This window comes from Lynx canadensis, chromosome A1, assembly GCF_007474595.2.
Source record: "Lynx canadensis isolate LIC74 chromosome A1, mLynCan4.pri.v2, whole genome shotgun sequence".
Taxonomy (NCBI): Eukaryota; Metazoa; Chordata; class Mammalia; order Carnivora; family Felidae; genus Lynx; species Lynx canadensis.
The window spans coordinates 139,875,149-139,898,248 of NC_044303.2; the positions used below are offsets into that span (position 1 = coordinate 139,875,149).

General features: G+C 36.8%; 1 protein-coding gene across 1 annotated transcript in view; it reads right to left on the bottom strand.

Moving 5' to 3' along the window:
- Positions 1-23,100, bottom strand: part of ANKRD31 (ankyrin repeat domain 31) — a 144,451-nt gene that overhangs the window by 116,964 nt on the left and 4,387 nt on the right. Inside the window, exons 2-5 of the mRNA XM_032593356.1 lie at positions 12,698-12,771; positions 7,454-7,560; positions 5,986-6,026; positions 768-844 (exon numbers count right to left, since the gene is read on the bottom strand). Of these exons, the coding sequence (XP_032449247.1) occupies positions 768-844; positions 5,986-6,026; positions 7,454-7,560; positions 12,698-12,771 (299 nt within the window). The remainder of the gene's footprint in view (positions 1-767; positions 845-5,985; positions 6,027-7,453; positions 7,561-12,697; positions 12,772-23,100) is intronic.

Here is a 23,100-nt window from a genome sequence, read left to right on the forward strand (position 1 = left end):
TAGAAAAAATTCTCATTTTCTAGCTACAAAATTTACTTAAAACATTTTTTACAAATTAAAAAAATTTTGTGGAGTTTTGGTCTTTTAATAAATTATTAAAAGATTTTGTACATTTCCTACTAACACTTGAGACAAAATGTAGTAGTAACATGAATGTAGAAAAAAAGAATTCTAAAGTGCCAAATGAGAAGAAAATGCTCAGAGGAGCTAAATTTTAACTCATAAACAATTACAATTACTGATTTGTTTATTTTGATCATTCTACAATTTGGTTAGTATTACTTTTGAACGATTGTATTAGAACAGAGCTAGCAATACTAGCTAACAATTTAATAATTTCCTTACATGTAATTTAACCTAAAGTCTAGGATGATAATAAAATGAGCTTCCTGTTCTGAACACTCTGAAAGGAATAAAAGGATGAGGGAGTTGCAGTGAAGTGCCAGAAGGGAAAAGGAGCGTCTAGTCACAGCAGTTTCATGCAGCAAGAAAAACCATGAGGTCAAAATCCTGGTGCCCATGGCACTTTTAAAGGCTTGCAACTCAGAAGTTCAGTGAGGGTGGTGGTAAGAATGCACAGATAGCAACAGCATCATATGGCATGCGTGGCTTTCAGAAGGCCAAATGTCTTGCATTTCCCACTTTTAACTTCCTACTCATTTGGCCTTCTGAGAGCCATTAACGCAAATAAATCCATATCTAACTAAGCCTTCTATTTTTAGGCAAAGAAAAATTTACTTTGTATGACTCTACCCATAAAAACATACCTTGAATGCTTCGGTGGTTCAGTGAAAGTTCAACCTGGGGAAATGATTCAGTGACCACTGGAAAACTTTTTCTATGCCTAAAAAATCAATCAATTAATAAATAGATACAAATTTTGAAACGTTAAGAAAAGAACACTTTCTCATTCAAATACAATTTAAACTTTCTTTTTTCATTTAAAGGAATTTCAAAATTGCATGATTTTTTTTGCTCCATCATTTTAATTACTTTTACAATTACTACCAATTTGCTAACATTTACACTTCAAGTATTTACAAAAATGAACAAGCTGAAAACTTAATGGTGAAGTTCAGGAGTGTAAACATGATAACCTTACATTTAGATGTAGAAGTCACTTTGGGATGACAGTACCAAATAGGGATAGTGGGGGAGAAAAATTGGTCCTGGTTTATGTATCTCAGTTATCGAAATCCTACAATACACTGAAAGCTTGTCATTATAGTTTTAAATGTAAGTGAAAGTCACTAATGAGAAAATTCTCAGATATTTATAATATCTTGTTATTTCACAGTAGGCAAAGAAAACATATGAAATATTGATGGAAAGAGATTGAAAGCAAAATAGGAGTCATGCTACCCTGCAATTTTATCATCTGCCCTGGGATAATTAAAAGTTGACTGAAGAAAAGCAGTCAGTTAATTATTTTTTCCTTAATCTAATTTACTACACAAAGGCAATCAAGATATCTCTCTTAAAAAAAGAACAAAACCCTCTTGTTCCAGCTGTTTTGAGAGAAGTTTTACACATCAGGTATGGTTACTTGAAGCCTAAGCAAGAATAATTAATTGAACACTCTCTCCTGTCTAAAAACAGAAGTGATCAATATACGCTACCTTGAAAATGGAACTGAAGCTGCTCATACAGAATAATTTCTATGAGGCAAATAGGAATTAATGTTGATTTTTTTTCCCATAAAATGTGATTCTTTGAGAAGAACAAGCTGACTTAAAACAAAATAAAATCATAGTCTGAGTCAACGACTGAATGTTTTTCCTTAATTACAAAGGAGAATTTAAGACATAAGTCTGAAAATAGAGCAAACTTTCAACTAAATTATTAAAAAATAGTTATTTATATTAAGTAACAGAGCAAATAATGTACATGTCTAACAGAGAAATAATTAAATGCATTATTAGTATACAGTCAAGTTATACAGTGAAATATTGTGAGGTCACCAAAATTCATGTTTTTAAATAATATTAATCACATAAGAAAATAATTTGATAATTACTAAAAATTTTTAAAAAGGAAACAAAAAATTATAGAATGACTCTAATTTTGCAAAAAAATATAAACAGAAGTAAAACTATAAAAAAGCCTAAAATAAAATGTACCAAAATGTTAACAATGGGTCTCTAGGGCATGGATGCTGTGTTAGCCTTACCTAGTCTTCTTTCTTCCTCCATTTCTGTAGATGAACTTACAGTGCTAATATATTCAATAATAGAGTTATTTTAATAGGGTGGTTCTCAAACTTTTTGTTCTTTGGTCTCCTTTACACTCTTAAAAATTACTGAGAGGGGCGCCTGGGTGGCGCAGTCGGTTGAGCGTCCGACTTCAGCCAGGTCACGATCTTGCGGTCCGTGAGTTCGAGCCCCGCGTCAGGCTCTGGGCTGATGGCTCAGAGCCTGGAGCCTGTTTCCGATTCTGTGTCTCCCTCTCTCTCTGCCCCTCCCCCGTTCATGCTCTGTCTCTCTCTGTCCCAAAAATAAATAAACGTTGAAAAAAAAAAAAAAATTAAAAAAAAAAAAAATTACTGAGAAACTCAAATGGCTTTTATTTATGTGCAATATATTATATTTATTTAATATAATTTTTATAATTTTATATTTATTTGTAAATATATTTATATAATTATTTTATATATAATATATATTTAAAATATATACTTATATTTATGTATAATTTAAAATAGAGAAATTTTTAAAAATAATCATTAACTTAAAAATAACAGTGAAGGGGCGCCTGGGTGGCGCAGTCGGTTAAGCGTCCGACTTCAGCCAGGTCACGATCTCGCGGTCCGTGAGTTCGAGCCCCGCGTCGGGCTCTGTGCTGACTGCTCAGAGCCTGGAGCCTGTTTCCGATTCTGTGTCTCCCTCTCTCTCTGTCCCTCCCCCGTTCATGCTCTGTCTCTCTCTGTCCCAAAAAATAAATAAACGTTGAAAAAAAAAATTAAAAAAAAAAAAAAAAAAACCTTTAAAAAATAAAAATAAAAAAAAATAAAAAAAAAAAAAAAAAAAAAAAAAAAAAAGTGAAAGCAAATTTATAACGATGAGCACTGAGTAAGATACAGAATTGCTGAATCACTACATCATATACCTGAAACTAATATAACACCGTATGTTAACTATACTGGAATTAACATAAAAAAATAAAATTAAAAATAAACAAAAATAACAATAACAATAATAATCCAGTAACGTTAATATAATTTTATGAAAATTTATTATATTTTTCAAAATGAAAATGTGGCATTATTTAACATTTTGAAAAAATTATGGCTTCATATAAGCCAGTTGTCATCTCATTATCCGCTACTGCATTCAATTTTTTGCCAAGCATTGTTTTTTTAGTTCTTTGTTTTGAGAGAGAGAGAGATCTGGGGGTGGGGAGGAAAGGGGCAAGGGGGAGAGAGAGAGAGAGAGACAGGGAGGGAGGGAGAGAGAGAGAGGGAGAGAGAATGTCTCAAATAGGCTCCATGCTCAGCACAGAGCCTGACCTGGGGCTTGCCATGACCCTGGAATTATGATCTGAGCTGAAATCAAGCGTCAAACACTCAACCAACTGAGACACCCAGGGGCCCCACCATACAAATACTGTTTTATTTGAAGTATATAACAAAAATCTGGCCTCATACAGGTATGCACTTGGAAAAGGAAGGAGTATTTTAGTAGTCTTTTTGGATAACTCTAGTATCACACCAAAACTCTAAAAGGAATAACTTTACAGGTGAACTGGAAATGTAGAAATTGAAACACCAATGAACTTTTTGTATTCTGTCACATTATAACCCATTGGTCTATTTGCACTTTGAATGGATCTTTCACCTGCATGTGATTTTGTGACATTATGCATTTGTCTTTTAGAAAATACTAATTCACTGAGTTATGCAGATCTTCCTTATACTGACATATTAAAAATCAGAAAGATCACTTTTATAAATATTACCACTGATCTCACTGGAAAATTATAAGTACTGGGAAGCCATCAAGGTTGAGGTGGTAAAAACAAGTTTTCCTAACCTCTAATTTTCACTTGAAAGCTAGAACTTTTTCATTGGCAACAAATATCGTAAGCTTTTCCTTGAAGTGACTGGCTTACTTCATTCATTTTCAAGACCATGTCTGCCATATACCCAAGTATGAATGTTATTTTGTCTGTCAATTATTCTTCCAAGTTCAAAGAAAAAGTGAGCTAATTTTCTTACAATGTTTATAACTCAAACAAATGCACAAGTGTTCTTAAGACAACTATCATGCTTCAGTATGCACAGAAGTACTTAAGCATACTTTCCCATCATTGCACAGCACATCAAGAAGATACATATTCAAGGGTAGGAATTCAAAAAAACAATAACCTTTCTGCTTCATCAAATGCATTAAGTGAAGCTGGGTGTTTTCTTCCTTTTCTTTTTTAAATGCTAGTTCATGGGAGTGAAAATTACAGTGACTACTAATACTAATGGGTGCCACTGCCCTGATTCTTACTAAGGCTCCAGCATTTTACCCACTACTTACTTTAGCACTGTATGTGCAAATGTCAATACTATGAAAGAGGCAAATAATGTGTTAGTATTATTATGAAAATGCCTTTTTAAAAAATTTTTTTAAGTTTATTTCTTTTGAGAGAGAGAGAGAGAGAGAGAGCGAGAGCGAGCACAATCAGGGGAAGAGATAAGAGAAGTGAAGAAAAAGAGAATCCCAAGCAGGCTCGGAGCTTCAGTGTGGAGCCTGATGCAGGACTCAATCTCAGGAACCATGAGATCATGACCTCAGCTGAAATCAAGAGTCAGATGTTCAACCAACTGAGCCACCCAGGTTCCCATGAAAATAGTTTTGATCTCACAGACCCTCTAGAAAAAGTCTCAAGGACTCTGAAGGGGTCTGCAGACCATACTTTGAGAACCGTTTTTTGTTTTTTTTGTTTTTTTTTATATGTTTATTTAGTTTTGAGGGAGAGAGACAACAAGTGGAGGAGGGGCAGAGACAGGGAGACAGAGTGGACTCCGAGCTGACAGCAGAGAGCCTGATGCAGGGCTCGAACTCACCAACTGTGAGATCATAACCTGAGCCACAGTCTGATGCTTAACTGACTGAGCCACCCAGGTGCCATGCGAACCATTGTTCAAAAAAAAACTGAAAGGATAAAGCCTTTTAAAATACAATAATTCTACGAAGTCTAATTTCAATAAGGTCTACAAATTCTTCCTTCATGTCTTGTTATAAATTTACTTTTTAAATAACATTAATAGAGAATCAACTTAATATGAACCAATCCTCATGAAATGAAACTTATCTATAATATTTGTAAATAACACTTATGCTGCTAAAGGGGCATTTGTTTTTCTTCCAAGATTTTATTTATTTTTAAATTTTTTTTTTAACGTTTATTTATTTTCGAGACAGAGACAGACAGAGAGACAGAGCATGAACGGGGGAGGGTCAGAGAGAGGGAGACACAGAATCTAAAACAGGCTCCAGGCTCTGAGCTATCAGCACAGAGCCCGACGCGGGGCTCGAACTCATGGACTGCGAGATCATGACCTGAGCTGAGGTCGGCTGCTTAACCGACTGAGCCACCCAGGCGCCCCTTCCAAGGTTTTATTTAAATTCAAGTTAGTTAATGTACAGTGTAGTACACTTTCAGGAGTACACTTTCAGGAGTAGATCTAAGTGATTTACCACTTACATATAACACCCAGTGCTCATCCCAACAAGTGCCCTCCTTAATGCCCATCACCCATTTAGGCCATCTCCCCACCCACCTCCCTCCATCAAGCCTCAGTTTGTTCTCTATAATTAAGAGTCTCTTATGGTTAGCCTCCCTCTCTGTTTTTATTTTATTTTATTTTTTAAAGGGACAACCATTTAAAAAAAATACAATAATTCTAAAACTCCTGAGAAAATGAAGACTTGTTTTAGTGTGTAAAATTACAAAAAAAATCTACAATATAACAAAGCCAGAAATTAATATACTTACTGGAATAGAGCTTGACTTTGTTCCATTTCATCTTGAGGTTGCTGGGGGCAGGGGGGAAGATTTTGTTTCTAAATGATAAATGCTAATACAAGAACTAAAAATTTAACATTTAAAAAAATCTTACGTTATTGTTTCTTAGCATTTTTTGTTGTGGTAAGATATATATGTAACACAAAATTCACCATCATAACCATTTTATACATACAGTTCTGTAGCATTTTGTGCACACTGTTGTACAACCATCATCAACATCCAGCTAGAGTACTTTTTCATCTTTTCCAACTGAAACTCGATTCCTATGAAGTACTAACTCCCCATTCACCCCTCTCCCAACCCCTGGTACCTACCCTTCTACTTTCTGTCCCTCTGAAACTAAGTACCTAATATAAAAGGAACCATATAATATTTGTCCTTTTGTGTCTGAACTTATTTCACTTATCATAATGTCTTCAAGGTTCACCCATGCTGTACCATGAATCACTATCTCCTTCTTTTTTAATTCCACTTTATGTATGTACCACATTTTGTTTATCCACTCAACTGTTGACGGATGCTTGTGCTACTATCACCTTTTGGCTACTTGAATAATGTTTCAGTGAACATGGATGTACAAATATATTTTGGAGTCACTGCTTTCACTTATTCTGGGTATATACCCAGAAGTTCCACATGAAAGAGAGATAGATAAGGAAAGTAAAGAGAGGAAGAAATGAGACATTTTCAACATCCCCCTTTAAAAAAAAAAGGCTTGGGGCGCCTGGGTGGCGCAGTCGGTTAAGCGTCCGACTTCAGCCAGGTCACGATCTCGCAGTCCGGGAGTTCGAGCCCCGCGTCAGGCTCTGGGCTGATGGCTCGGAGCCTGGAGCCTGTTTCCGATTCTGTGTCTCCCTCTCTCTCTGCCCCTCCCCCGTTCATGCTCTGTCTCTCTCTGTCCCAAAAATAAATAAAAAAAAAAACGTTGGAAAAAAAAATTTTTTAAAAATAAATAAAAAAATTAAAAAAAAAGGCTTGCGGCGCCTGGGTGGCTCTGTCGGTTGAGCGTCCGACATCGGTTGAGCGTCCGACTTTGGCTCAGGTTATGATCTCGTGGTTTGTGAGTTTGAGCCCTGCGTCGGGCTCTGTGCTGACAGCTCAGAACCTGGAGCCTGCTTCAGATTCTGTGTCTCCCCATCTCTCGGCCCCTCCCCTGCTCATGCTCTCTCTCTCTCATTAATAAATAAATGCTAAAAAAAAATTTTTTAATAAAAATAAATAAATAAATAAATAAATAAATAAATAAATAAATAAGGCTTTCACCAAAGTTAAAACAAAGAAACAGAATGACTGGCTAAGAAATGGTAAAAAACTGAGCAAGGGAAGAAAGAAAGAAAATAACAGACAAAAAGAATTAATCATTAGTAATTTGTCACTCTTTGAGATAGCATTTCCAATTTGTAATAAGTATGTATTTAATCAACATGCTACCTACCTGTAAGACTGCCTTGTCATTAAGAGGCATTATCTTACTTTTACTCATTTGCTCTTGGGGATTATCTCTCAGTTTAAACCCAAGTTGAATCTCAGGAGAAAGTTTGCCTAGAATGAAACAATCATAAATCCTTTGAAAATAGTCTCATTGCTCTGCTTTGGCAGCAGCTCTATGATTTTATAGAAACTACAAAATGTCATTTAAATTTATTTTGTGAATTGTAATTTCCTAACTGCCACTTCTGTATATCAAAGTTTTTAAGTTATTAATTTCAAAGAAACATATATACTACACTGGAATAAAACAACACTTGATATTTATTGTTTCAGGATGAATGAATGCAAAGGATAAGTAAGGACAATATATAGACTTAAGCCCCACTAGAAGGAGTATTTTCTTTTTTTAAAATTTCATTTTAGGTCATTTTTAAAAACTTGTAATGCTAGTATAAAATACAACAACAGTCAGAGTTTTGTGTTTTTAAGATGGGAAATTGAGCTCCTATTTTAACTTTTCTTCTCTTCTTAGTTCCTGAAAAGAATCCAAACAAAGGAGTTTGTTTTTTTTTTTTTAAATAAAATCTGAAGCAGCAATGAGAAAAAATGAAATATGCCCACCAAGGATCAAAATGAGAATGTATTAAAGGGAAACCAGAGGTGCCTGAATGATCAGTTGGTTGAGCATCTGACTCTTGAGCCAGAGTTCAGGTCATGATCTCGTGGTTTGTGGGATCAAGCCCCACGTTGGGCTCTGTGCTGACAACGCAGAGCCTGATTGGGATTCTCTCTCTCTCTCTCTCTCTCTCTGCCCCTTTCCCACTTCTGTACTCACATGCACGTGCATGGATCCCGTCTCTTTCTTAAAATAAACATTTTTTAATTTTTTTTTTTTAATTTTTTTTTTCAACGTTTATTTATTTTTGGGACAGAGAGAGACAGAGCATGAACGGGGGAGGGGCAGAGAGAGAGGGAGACACAGCATCGGAAACAGGCTCCAGGCTCTGAGCCATCAGCCCAGAGCCCGACGCGGGGCTCGAACTCACAGACCGCGAGATCGTGACCTGGCTGAAGTCGGACGCTCAACCGACTGCGCCACCCAGGCGCCCCTAAACATTTTTTTTTTTAAAAAGGGAAACCAAACATTGGTAAACAGTATGTCACTCAACAAAGGAAAAGGAGGGGCTCCTTCAGAAGTAACTATTTGGATTTCTTCCATCAGAATCTCAGAAAACCACCCAGCTCAGAGCAAATCCAACAAAAAGATTGAAGAGGGTACACTGGAAGCTCTCAGTGGGTCTCACACTTCACTGAGCTTGCTGTTTGTACCAAGGAGCTCAGGATGAATGCTATGGCCAGCTACCCTCTGTGGGAAGGTATCTTCCCTACCAGATACAGAAATGTACTTAAAACCAAGGTTGATAAAATAATGCAGTGATGGCACAGCAGTAAAAAGAGCCAAAGAGATCAAAGAAACAAAAAAAGTGGAAAGACATATGTGTGTGTGTATATATATATATATATATGCCCTACAATGTATCTGCCCCCACAATAATGGTATTTTAAACAGTGGCAGGGTGCCTGGAGGGCTCAATAGATTGAGTGCCCAACTCTTGGCCTCAGCTCATGTCATGATCTCATAGTTTGTGGGACTGAGCCCTGCATCAGGCTCTGGGCTGATAGCATGGAGCCTGCTTGGAATTCTCTCTCTCCCTCTCTCTCTCTGCCTCCCCCACTGGCTTGCATGTGCTCTATCTCTCTCTCTCTTAAATAACATTTTAAAAAAAGAAACTTTTCTTCTTTTCCATACCTATTTTCAGATATCCATAAAAATTAAAAATGGTTCACAAGAAGAAAGCACAGAAGAAAATAATCTACCACTTAAACAGCTACTGCAGAATTGCTCTTTTTGAACAGTGACGATTGGTGACAAATTTTTCTAGAAGTATTTAAATTGACCTAGAAGGTGCCTGGGTGGCTCAGTTGGTTAAGCGACCAACTCTTGATTTCGGATCAGGTCATCCTCTCACAGTTGTAAGATTGAGCCCCGCAATGGCCTCCGCTCTGGGCATGGAGCCTGCTTAAGATTCTCTCCCTCTGCCTTTCCCATGCTCACATGTGTGCTTTCTCTCTAAAACAAACAAACAAACAAACAAACCTAGAAGTGGACCCAGGAAGTATAGAAAAGTGGTAGGTGAAAGGTATTTTTTAAAAATATATGTACTACAACTGATGAATGGATAAAGAAATTGTGGTTTATATACACAATGGAATACTATGTGGCAATGAGAAAAAATGAAATATGGCCTTTTGTCGCAACGTGGATGGAACTGGAGAGTGTGATGCTAAGTGAAATAAGCCATACAGAGAAAGACAGATACCATATGGTTTCACTCTTATGTGGATCCTGAGAAACTTAACAGGAACCCATGGGGGAGGGGGAGGAAAAAAGAAAAAAAAAAAAAAAAAAAAGAAGAGGTTAGAGTGGGAGAGAGCCAAAGCATAAGAGACTCTTAAAAACTGAGAACAAACTGAGGGTTGATGGGGGGTGGGAAGGAGGAGAGGGAGGGTGATGGGTATTGAGGAGGGCACCTTTTGGGATGAGCACTGGGTGTTGTATGGAAACCAATTTGACAATAAATTTCATATATTAAAAAAAATAAAAAAATATATATGTACTACATATCAATGAAACCAATATTGTATTTGTCTTTTTCAGTCTGACTTATTTCACTTTGCATAATCCCCTCTAGGACCATCCACATGTTGCTACTGGTATGAGCTTTCTTTCTTATAGCTGTGTACTGCTCTGCTGTGTATATATACCACAACTCCTTTATCCATTTTTCTATCAACGAACACTTAGGTTACTTCATATCCTGGCTACTATAAATAATGCTGTAATAAGTATAAGGGTACATATGTCTTTTAAAATTAGGGCTTTTATTTTCTTTGGGTGAATGTCCAGTAGTGGAATTATTGGGTCATATGGCATTACTATTTTTAATTTTTTGAGGAACCTCACACTGCTTTCCATTGTGGTTGTACCAATTTACATTCCTACCAGTAGTGCACAAGGGTTGCTTTTTCGCTATATCCTCACCAACACTTGTTATTTCTTGTTGTTTTGATTTTAGCTATTCTGACAGGTCTAAGGTAAAATCTCATTGTGATTCTGACTTGCATTTCCCTGATGATTAGCGATACTTACCAAAAGACATATGTCTGTTGGCCATCTGTATGTCTTCTTTTTTAAAAATGTCAGTTCGAGTCCTCTGCCCATTTTTTACTTGGGTTATTTGCTCTTTTAGGTGTTGAGTTGTTTAAGTTCTTTATATATTTTGTAAATTAACGCCTTATCAGAGATAGCATTTGCAAATATTTTTTCCAGTTTCGTGGGTTGCCTTTTTGTTTTGTTGATGGTTTCTTTTGATGTAGTCCTAACAGTTTATTTTTGTTTTTATCTCCGTTACCTTAGGAGACAACTAGCTAGAAAAATGTTGCTAGGGCTGATACCTGTGTTCTCTTCTAGAATTTTTATGGTTTCAAGTCTCATATATGTCTTTAATTCATTTGAATTTATTTCTGTATATGGTGTAAGAAACTGGTCTAATTTCATTGTTCTGCTTATAGCTGTCTAGTTTTCGCAGCACCATTTATTGAAAAGACTATCTTTTCCCCATTGCATAGAAAAGACTATCTTTTTCCCACTGCATATTCTTCCTAATTTGTCATAGTTTAATTGGCCTCATAAGTGTGGGTTTATTTCTGGGTTCTCTATTCCGCTGCAGTAATCTTTTGTGCCGGTACCCATCCTGTTTTGATTACTACAGCTTTGCTGTGTATCTTGAAATCTGGGATTGTGATACCTCCAGCTTTGTTCTTCTTTCTCAAGACTTCTTTGGCTATTTGAGCTCTTTTGTGGTTCCATACAAATTTTAGTATAATTTGTTCCAGTTCTGTGAAAAAATGTTGTTGGTATTTTGATAGGGATTCACTGAATCTGTAGATGTCTTTGGATCATACGGGTGTTTTAACAATATTAATTCTTCCAATCCATGAGCATGGAGTATCTTTCCATTTGTTTGTGTGATTCCAGAGTATAATTCTTTCATCTCCTTGGTTAAATTTACTCCTAGGTATTTTACTCTTTTTGCTGTAGTTGTAAATAGGATTGTTTTCTTAGTTTCTTTCTGCTACTTTGCTAATAGTGTATAATAAGTCAGACTAGGAAAGACAAATACAATATGGTTTCACTCATATGTGGAGTCTAAAAAACAAAACAAATAAATACACACAGAAAAGGTGAATCTGACCTGTAAATACAGAGAAGAAACTGATGATTGCCAGAAGGGAAAGGGGTGGGAGGAATGGAAAAAAATGGTGAAAGAGAATGGAAGAATCAGATTTCCAGTTATGGGATGAATAAGTCACAGGAATAAAAGGCACAGCATAGGGAACACAATCAATGATATTGCAATAATGTATGTTACAGATGGTAGCTAACACTGTGGTGAGCCTAGCATAACCTATACAAAAGTTAAATCACTATGTTGTACACATGAAACTAATGTGACAATGTGTGTCAACTGTACTCAAATTTAAAAATTTAATATATATAAATAAACCAAGGATATTTGGACCTTAATTTCAGCCTGAAATAATCAGATTGGTTATTTAAAAAAATCTTTTTTAATGTTTATTTTATTTTTGAGAGAGAAAGAGAGAGAGAGAGACACACACACAGAGTGCGAGTGGGGGAGGGACAGAGAGAGGGGGAGACACAGGATCTGAAGCAGGCTCCAGGCTCCAAGCTGTCAGCACAGAGCCCAACGTGGGGCTTGAACCCACAAATGTGAGATCATGACCTCAGATGAAGTTGGACGCTTAACCGACTGAGCCACCCAAGTGCCTCAGACTGGTTATTAAAAAGTACTATTCACTTCTGCAAATATGCAAGTAGTATGGTTAAACTGGAAATTTTTGCAAGGAGAAGAGATATCTGGGTATCATTTGCATATCTCTGTAGTCCCCTTTAGGAGCCATGAACACCTTCCTGAAGTTAGAATTCCCCTTGCTATTGTTATAGTAATAGATCTTAATAGACCTCAGGGACTATTACAGATGAGTATAAGAAACTAATTCTGTGTGAAGTTAAAAACAAAACTAACTATAAAAGGATAAGTTAGTAGAATATTAACACTTTGGAAATTAAAGTGACTACTTAGTGAAAAAAATTATTTCTCACCTTTGCACCTTCCACTTATACCAGGATGGAGACTGAACTCAGATCTAAGAGATGTGTCTTCATCAAAGAGCAACCTTTCAAATACCAAAAAAGAAGATACAGATTGTTATGTTTCCTAAATGTAGACTAACAATTTAACTGTAATTATTAATTATACCTAAACTTGCTAAAATTCTTAGTTACACCACTGTTAATATCTGTACCAAAGTATTTTTTAGTAATGTATGCTTTAATTAAAAACTTATACAAGATGAAAAATACTTATTCATATGGTCATGCTCATTTTTACAAATACCCCATTATTTCTGAGTACTTGGGAGTAAGGAATGAAGGGAGTAGTTTTTGAATGAGATGAAATTAGATGATTTAAGGGAACAGTGCTGGTAGGTTTTCACTTTCACATTTCTCTATACCACAGAAACTGTGAGATTAAAATCCCAGGGTTAAATTTGGGTATATGTTTTCAGAACACAAAATGACAGAATTCCTTTAATTTTTGGATTCACTTCTTACTATGTTCTAGGCAGCACCAAGGTAACAAAGAGAGAAGACAAACAGTCCATGCCTCAAGAAGCTTCATTTATAATGATGAATACAAAACTAAAAACAGCAATGATACACCATGGCAAGTGTGCTAGTAGGCAGACTTAAGTGTTTATCTTTTCTATTTAAAAACACCCTTACAGAATTCAAAAACAGGCAAAGGACTTGAAAAGAAATTTACGCAAAGAAGATATACAAATGGCTAATAAGAACATGAAAAGATCCTCAACCCTACTAATTAGGAAAATGCAAATCAAAACCACAGTGAGACACCACGTCACATCCATTAGGATGGTTATAAACAAACCAAAACAAAACAACAAAAATAAAACAGAAAATAACAAGTGTTAGCAAGGATAGAGAGAAATTGGAAATCCTGGGCATTGCTGATGGGAATGGAAAATGGTACAACCATTGTGGAAAACAGTATGGTTGTTCCTCAAAAAAGAGATCTATAACCACAATTTGATCTAGTGATTCCATTTCTGGGTATGTCCACAAAACAACTGAAAGCAAGGATCTAAAAAGATACCTGTACACTCATGTTCAGAGAAGCATTAGTCACAGCAGCCAAAAGGTAAAAGCAACCCAAGTGTTCATCAACAGATATGAGTGGATAAACAAAATGTGGTATGTACATAAAATGGAATATTATTCAGCCTTAAAAAGAAAGAAAATATTGACACATGCTATAATAGAAACAGACCGTAAAAACATTATACTAAGTGAAATAAGCCAGATACAAATGTACCAATATTATATGACTCCAGTTATATGAGATAGCTAGAGTGGTCAGATCCATAGTGACAAAGTAGAATGGTGGTTGCCAAGGACTGGAAGCAGGTAGGAATGGGGAGTTAGTGTTTAAGGGATACAGAGTGTTAGTTTGGGAAAATGAAAAAAGTTCTGACGTCAGAGGGCAGTGATGGTTGCACAACAATGTGAACATACTTAATGTCACTGAAATGTATGCTTAAAAATGGTTAGAATGGTAAATTTTATGATATATATATATATTTTTTTTACCCACAATAAAAAATAAAATAAAAAAAAATCTTTCCAAAATCTAAAAATGTAACAGTGTACCAAGGCATGAACATATAATTTGGTACTAAAGGCATTCTTTTGTCATTCACTTACTTATTTCATTTTGCTTTTCACCTTTTAAATGAAAATGAAAAATAAAAGCAATAAAAGAGGTAACAGTACACTTATCGTCTAGGTCCAACAATTATCAGTACACAGACAATCTTGTTTCTTCTATAATCCTTCTGCCATCCTCTCTATTCCTGCCAGTCTCTCACTAGATTATTTTGAAACAAGCCCTAGGCCTCTTATTCTATTTCAGCTGGAAATATTTCAGTATGGAACCCTAAAAGATATGAACTCTTTTCAAGCATTACCACAATAATCGCAACTTTAAAAAATAACCATAATTACCTCACTTTCTAAAGCCAAAAATTCCTTAATATTACTATATTTACAGTCTTCAGTAAGCAGCCTCTGAAATGTCTCCTGGTATTTATGCCCGGTGCCCCGCTGTGAGTACAGACTAGATGCAGAAAGTCTTCTAATGAACACAATATAGCAAATGTGTTGGGATGTTATTTTTGAGATTAGGTTACAAAAAGACACTGCCTTTCATCTTGCTCTCCCCCTTTTATTCTCTTGCTTATTCCTTCTCATGGATGTCAGCTTGTCATGTTGTGAAATGCTCTGTGGAGAACCCTTTTTAGCAAGAAACTAAGAGAGTCAACCATCAGAGAGGAAGTGAATCTTAAGAATCACTATGCAGGAAGTGAATTCTTCTCATGAAGATTTCAGATGAATGCAGTCCTGTGAGTCCCTGAGCCTGATGACCCAATTAAGACACTCCTGGACTCCTGACCCACAGAAACTACAAGATAATGTTTATTGTTTCAAGTTGTTAGGTTTTGGAAAAAGTTGTTATACACCAATGGAAAACTAAATGGATTGTAATCACATTTCTCCAACTGTCTCTTTTTAGTTGTTTTGTTCAAAAGAGGATCCAAACAAGGTGCAAACATTGCATTTGGTTGCTATGTCTAAGTCTCTCTTTGAATCCATAATTATCCCCATCCCACTACAATTTATTAGTTGGAAAAAAATAGTTTTTTCCTGCAGTTTCCCACATTTTGAATTTTCTAAATGCATGTCATGTAACGGGTTCCTCTATCCCGTATATTTCATATAAACTGGCTATTAGAGCTAGAAGTTTGACCTGATTCAAGTTCAAATGGGGGTGGGGTGCATGTGTATACTTCCTATAGGAGATAATAAAGTACTGTTGAGAAGGTAGTCTCCTGTATAGTCTTTCAACTCCCTCTCAGCTTTCGGCATGGAACACTTTCTTACTAAGAAAGTGTTTCCCAGCGTGTGTTGGATTTGTGACCTTATGTGGGAATACCTTGCCCTGTTTCAGACTCAGTGTGTACTCTTTTATTGTGTAATTGTATGTGCCATATGGCAACTGGCAAACCCCACTACTACATTTGTCCTCTGTGGGGACAAGATGAAGTCATTCTTTGGCACAAGACGGGTGTATGCAGCCCAATCTCTCTGCATCAACTGCAGAGAGTGACTGCTTGCTATGGGGGACCAATGCCTACAATTGAAGCTGATCTTGTGCTTCTTCTCAATGTGAGTAAAGTGCTGTTTCAGCCAGTGCTTGACTGCATTTTGTTTTCCTTGGTGATCCTGATAGCAAAATGGATAAGGCAGAAGTGTCTGCATTTCTGGGGAGCCTGGGTGGTTTAGGCAGTTAAGTGTCCAATTCCTGAATTTGGTTCAGGTCATGATCTCATGGTTTCATGAGTTCAAGCCCCCCACTGGGCTCTGGACAGACAATGGAAAGCCTGCTTGGGATTCTCTCTCATTCCCTCTCTCTCTGCCCCTCCCCAGCTTGTGCACACTTATGCACTCTCTCAAAATAAATAAATAAACTTAAAAAAAAAAAACTATCTGCATTTCTACTCATGATGATTGGCAACTTGCTCAACAGTGTGGTTGTCACTCTTCTTAGTGGCCACTTATGAACACTGCCTAGGTCTATTCATTATCTTATTAGACCTATATAAAATGGTGGTATTCTACTTTGCCACTTTCTTCATTTATTAATGGCCACTGTTACATGTTAAAAGAAAATTTTTCATAGGGCGCCTGGGTGGGTCAGTCAGTTGAGTGACCAATTCTTGATCTTGGCTCAGGTCATGATCTCATGGTTCATGAGTCTGAGCCCTGAGTCAGGCTCTCCGCTAACAGGGCAGAGCCTGCTTGGGATTCTGTCTCTCCCTCTCTGTGCCCCTCCCCAGCTTGTGTGTGTTCTCTGTCTCACTCTCTCAAAATAAATAAGCTTAAAAAAATTTTTTTTTTCACTCATCAACTATATCATTACATTCACAGTCAAGCCATGTTACTCAGCCAGGTTACCTAGGTACAGTTTGCACAGGAAAGAAAAAATAAATGCTTACTTCTTTCTCTTTCTTGACCAGTTTTCAGAATATTAAGACCATTATGAATTCATAGATTTAAATCCACTGCTGTTATTATTCTTATCAATGCTCAAATTGTCTAGTTTTTAGCTAGTGGGAAGCCCTTCAAAGTGGCTCATGGAGGCAATTAAGGTTAAAGAAGGTCATGAAGGTGGGGCCCTAATCTATTATGACTGGTGTCCATATAAGAAGACAGACACCAGGGATGAATGCACACAGAGCAAAGACTGTATGAGCACACAGCAAGAAGGCGACCATCTGCAGCCAAGGAGAAAGCCCTCAGGAGAAAGCAACCCTGCCACCACCTTGATCCTGGACTTCCAGCCTTTAGAGATGAAACAAAATGAATTTCTGTTAGTTAAATCACCTAGTCTATGGTATTTTTTATGGCAGCCTCAGCAAATTAATACATCACTAGTCTTCCCTAGCTTCCCGGAATAAGATATTCTAGGCTCAGCTTATATATCTCTTGCCTTAGACCCAGAACCACTCATTTTGCACAGAGACTTGAAGTCCACCATACTAATATTATCATTAACAGTGTGATTATTGACGTTACTTTGCAATTTTTTTGAGAGAGAAAATTGTGTGCACCAGCGGAGGAGGGGAAGAGGAAGAGGGAGAGAGAAACTCAAGTAGGTTTCATGCCCTGAGCAAAGCCTGACATGGGGACTCGATCTCACAACCGTGAGATCATGACCTGAGCAGAAATCAAGAGTCCCACACTTAACCGACTGAGCCACCCAGGCGCCCCTAAATGTATTCTGCAATTCTTTATATCCTGAGAGTTAATCTCGTCTGGTATGTTCACCTAAATTCTGTTTTAAAGGCACTCAGGTCCTTTTTGTGTAATTATGCTACCAAGTCAATACACAATTAGATTCACTTGTTTAATCTTGCCTTTCCTTTTTAGAAAGTTTTTTCATGGTGATTTAATTTTGTTTTATAATTATGTAAGCTATTTATATCTCGTGAAAAACAAATGTACAAAATAAGATGTATTTAGAGAAGTCTAGCATGTATTCTTTCACTCACCTGTTCCCTCCCTTCCCATTTTTTAAATATTGTATGGTTTATCCTTCCAATGTGTTTTTGGAAATATAAGCAATATAAGTATATATGCCCTCACCCATTCTTAAATAAGCAGTAGCATTCTTTATATACTTTACTTTCTTTTTTTTCCTAACAATATATCCAGTAGATTGATCGTCCTAGAGGAAAGAGACTCTCCTTATTTCTTTTTATTAATTCATAGTATACCACTGTGTGGATTCTCACATTGTTTTAAAAGCTTAGTAAAACATAACTGTGGAGGCAAAAATTAAAAAAAAAAAAATTGGGGGAGCGGTAAGAAAATTTACAGAACTATCTCATGTTTTCCATTCCCAGTTGCAAATATACATCACATACATAAAGAAGAAAGAACAGGCTACTAAGAAAAATAAGTCACCATTAAAAAGAAAAAACCCCCGCAGCACCTGGGTGGCTCAGATGGTTATTAAGCGTCCAACTTCAGCTCAGATCATGATCTCACATTCATGAGTTTGAGTCCCATGTTGAGCTCTGTACTGACAGCTCAGAGCCTGGGGCCTGCTTCAGATTCTGTGTCTCCCTCTCTCTCTCTCTGTCCCTCCCCAGGTTGCGCTCTTGCTCACTCACTCTCTCTCTCAAAAGTAAATGGATAAACATTAAAAAAAAAAAACAAACAAAAAAAAAAACAGGGATTGCCTGGGTAGCTTAGTTGGTTAAGCGTCTGACTCTCAATTTTGGCTCAGCTCATGATCTCACAGTTCATGAGTTCAAGCCCGACGTCAGGCTCTGTGCTGACAGTGCAGAGCCTGCTTGGGATTCTCTCTCTCTGCCCCTCACATACTCTGTCTCTCCCTCTCTCTCAAAAGTAAATAAACATTAAAAAAAAGAAAAAAACCCATATTTCCCAATAGTTCTCAGCACAAGCAAAATTAACAATGTAAAGGACTCCAGTCCTTAACCTAACATACTCTCTGTAAGAACAAATATAGTCTCCTACTATAACGAGAAAAAACTTTTTTGACTCAATTACTACTGGCCATTACTAAGGACTGAAAATTTCATTATTCAAATATGGATAATACCGGGGCGCCTGGGTGGCGCAGTCGGTTAAGCGTCCGACTTCAGCCAGGTCACGATCTCGCGGTCCGGGAGTTCGAGCCCCGCGTCAGGCTCTGGGCTGATGGCTCAGAGCCTGGAGCCTGTTTCCGATTCTGTGTCTCCCTCTCTCTCTGCCCCTCCCCCGTTCATGCTCTGTCTCTCTCTGTCTTAAAAATAAATAAACGTTGGGAAAAAAAATTTTAAAAAAACAAATATGGATAATACCATTACTTTAGTACATTTTTCTAAGAAGTAAAACAATCTATTCATCTTAATGTCCCTAAAAGTCAGAATTATTTTATTTTTTAAAAATTTTTAATTTTTAAAATCTAAAAATTACACAAAAAAGGCATGAAGGAATTTTGGATGGTAATGGTACTATTCTATATCTTCACTGTAGTAACGGTTATTACACAATTTTGTATGTGTTTGTCAAAACACACAGAACTGTACACTAAAAAAATGAATTTTCCTATATGTAAATTCTACCTTAATAAAAAAAAGTGCAAAAATTAACATGATGTCAATTTTCCATCAGTAAATTTATAAATTTAACATTATACTAATACAAATACCGAGACTTAAAAAAATTTTTTTAAGGTTTATTTTTGAAAGAGAGAGAACAGAGCATGAGTGGGGGAGGGATAGAGAGAGAGGGAGACAAAGAATCTGAAGCAGGCTCCAGGCTCTGAGCTGTCAGCACACAGCCCAACACTGGGCTCAAACTCACAAACCATGAGATCATAACCCGAGCTGAAGCCAGATGCTTAACCAACTGAGCCACCCAGGTGCCCCCTCCAACAAGACTTTTTATTGAACTAGACAACTAATCCTCAAATTCATCTGGTAAAATAAATAAGAACACTTAGGAAAAAATTTGTAAATAGCAATAAGGAGGTAATAACCTACAGAACATTAAAATATTTTTGGATAGAAAATGTTTCTAAAGGGGCACCTGGGTGGCTCAGTCGGTTGAGCATCCAACTTCGGCCCAGGGCATGATCCCGCACTTCGTGAGTTCAAGCCCCGTGTAGGGCTCTGTACTGACAGCTCGGAGCCTGGAGCCTGCTTCAGATTCTGTGTCTCCCTCTCTCTCTGCCCCACCCCTGCTTGCACTGTCTCTCTGTCTCCCCAAAATAAACATTAAAAAAAATTTAAAAGAAAAAAGAAAATGTTTTTTAAAAATGAAACCAGCACATAAAATGACACACCGATAAACAGAATAAAATCTCCTAAATAAACTCACCTACATAGGAAATTTAGTATATTAAAATGGTGGTTGGGGCATCTGAGTAGCTTAGTCAAAGGCCTGACTCCTGATTTTGGCTCAGGTCATGATCTTACGGTTCTGAGATTAGGCCCTGCATTGGGCTCTGTGCTGAGCATGGAGCCTGCTTGAGATTCTCTCTCTCTCTCTCTCTCTCTCTCTCTCTCTGGCCCCCCATCCCAGCTTGCATGTGCACATGGGCACTTTCTCTTTAAAAAAGGGGGGGAGGGGCGCCTGGGTGGCGCAGTCGGTTAAGCCTCCGACTTCAGCCAGGTCACGATCTCGCGGTCCGGGAGTTCGAGCCCCGCGTCAGGCTCTGGGCTGATGGCTCGGAGCCTGGAGCCTGTTTCTGATTCTGTGTCTCCCTCTCTCTCTGCCCCTCCCCCGTTCATGCTCTGTCTCTCTCTGTCCCAAAATAAATAAAAAACGTTGAAAAAAAAAATTTAAAAAAAATAAAAAAATAAAAAAAGGGGGGAGAAGGGAACCTAGGTAGCTCTGTCAGTTAAGCTTCTGACTTCGGCTCAGGTCATGATCTCATGGTTCATGGGTTTGAGCCTTGCATCAGGCTCTGTGCTGACAGCTCAGGGCCTGGAGTCTGTTTCGGATTCTGTGTCTCCTTCTCTCTCTGCTCCCCCTACCCCCAATCACACTCTGTCTCTCAAAAATGAATAAACGTTAAAAAATATTAAAAAAGAAAAAGGCAGCATCTAAAATCAGAGGAAAAGATAGGATTTTTCAAAAAATAATACTGTGACAATGAAGGGGACATCTGGAAAATAATTTAGTTGGATCCATACTTCACAGTGTACTCCATATAAAAATGCCACATGAATCAAAATGTAAATGTTTAAAAATGAAACAAAAAGTATTAAAAGAAACAAAGGAGGTATTCTTTTATAAGTGTGGAGGAAAGAAAGCCTTCCTAATTATGATCTAAATCCAAATAAATCAATTATTAAGATTATAAACACCCATACTCTTTGACATAGTTCTTCTGTTTCTAGAAAAAAATTTTACATATGCTCTCAAACATATACACATAACTTATAAAATATCTTGGCAGGGAGCCCTGGGTGGCTCAGTCGTTTAAGCATCCAACTCTTGATTTTAGCTTAGGTCATGATTTCACGGTTTGTGAGTTCAAGACCCCCATCGGGCTCCACACTGACAGCATGGAACCTGCTTGGGATTCTCTCTCTCCTCCTCCTCCTCCTCCTCCTCCTCCTCCTCCTCCTCCTCTTCCTCTCTCTACTCCTCTCCCACTTGTGCATGCTTTCTCTCTCTCTCTCTCTCAAATTAAATAAATAAAAAAAAAAAAAAGAAAAGAAAATATCTCAGGGAGGATTAAATATATCGAATATATTGGCTGTCTATGGAAAAGAAAAATGAGTAGCTGAGGAGATAGGGATGAGAAGGAGATTTTTACCCTTTATACTTAAAATGTTTTGAACCATGTAAATATATTATCTATTCAAAAAAAACTATACAAAATGTGGGCACTAAAGGGAATTATAAATAAGAATACAGAAATCTCCTAGAATTCTCTCTGTAGTAAGACTTTGGTGTATTTCCTTTCAGCTTTCTTTCTATGAAGGCTAATGTGTTATAGAACCATTAATTTTACAAAGTTTGGATTGATCTGTATAAAGTTTTAGACACTACATTTTTCACTTAACAATTATATTTAAACATGTGCAATGTCATTAAAATTCTTCCTAAAACCATTAAATATTGATAATACTCCCTCACAAGGATGTATAATTTATTTAAGCATTATATAATTCTAAAACATTTGTTTTTACGTTTTCATTATTGCAAATAACTCTGAAATAATTTCCTAATAACATAAATCTTTGGTCTTCTTCTTCTTTTTTTTTTTTTTTTTAACTATTTCCATAAGAGAGTAGTCAGGAATATTTTTATACAAAAAGGAAAACCAAAAGACTGGGGGCCAAAAAATTACTTATCCATGTTCTCAATAAAATAGGGGCACCAGGGTGGCCCAGTCAGTCAAGTGTCCAACTCTTGATTTTGGCTCAGGTCATGATCTTGTGGTTCGTGAGACTGAGCCTCATGTGGGGCTCTGCACTGACAATGTGGAGCCTGCTTGGGATTACGTGTCTCCTTCTCTCTCTGCCACTCCCCTGCTCATTCTCTCTCTTTCTCTCTCAAAATTAACATTTAAAACAAATAACTGAAAAGAGAACATTAATTTCAAAGTGAATTCTAGTCAAACTACTAGACTACATTAATAGCTAATACACCAAAAGTCACTGACCACTTCATTACAGATGCATATTTTCTCTAATTTTTTTAACATTTATTTTTGAGAGAGAGACAGAGAGACAAATCACGACTGGGGGAGGGGCAGAGAGAGAGGGAGACACAGAATCTGAAGCAGGCTCCAGACTCTGAGCTCAAACCCATGAACCACGAGGTTACGACCTGAGCCAAAGTCAGATGCTCAATGAACTGAGCCCCCCAGGTGCCCCACAGATGCATATTTTAATAATAAAATATAATTTTAAGATATTGGAAAATGAGATAATAGCAAATACTAACTATAAAAAAGGGAGGGAGAAAATAGATGGCTGGATTAAAAGAAAAACTTTCAGGCAAAATCTGAAATTCTCAAATAATTTTCACTGTTTTGTTAAAAATATGGTAACATTTTTTGGGACAGAGTTTCAATTTTATATGTTCAAAGTTTATATGTTATCAAAGTTATCAAAATAGCACAATTCTAATGTTATTTCAAGGCTTTGATTCATAAAAAAATCTAATTAAATATCCTTTCAGTGTCACAGTTCTAAAAATAGCACTTGGCACCACTGTGTTTAATCAATGGAGTTGCCAGTATTTTGATATACACCCTAACCAAAATGTTGCTTTCTTTAGTCAATTTAATGTGGTTATTAAATCCTTGTCTCCTTGTACTTTGCTTTCTTTTC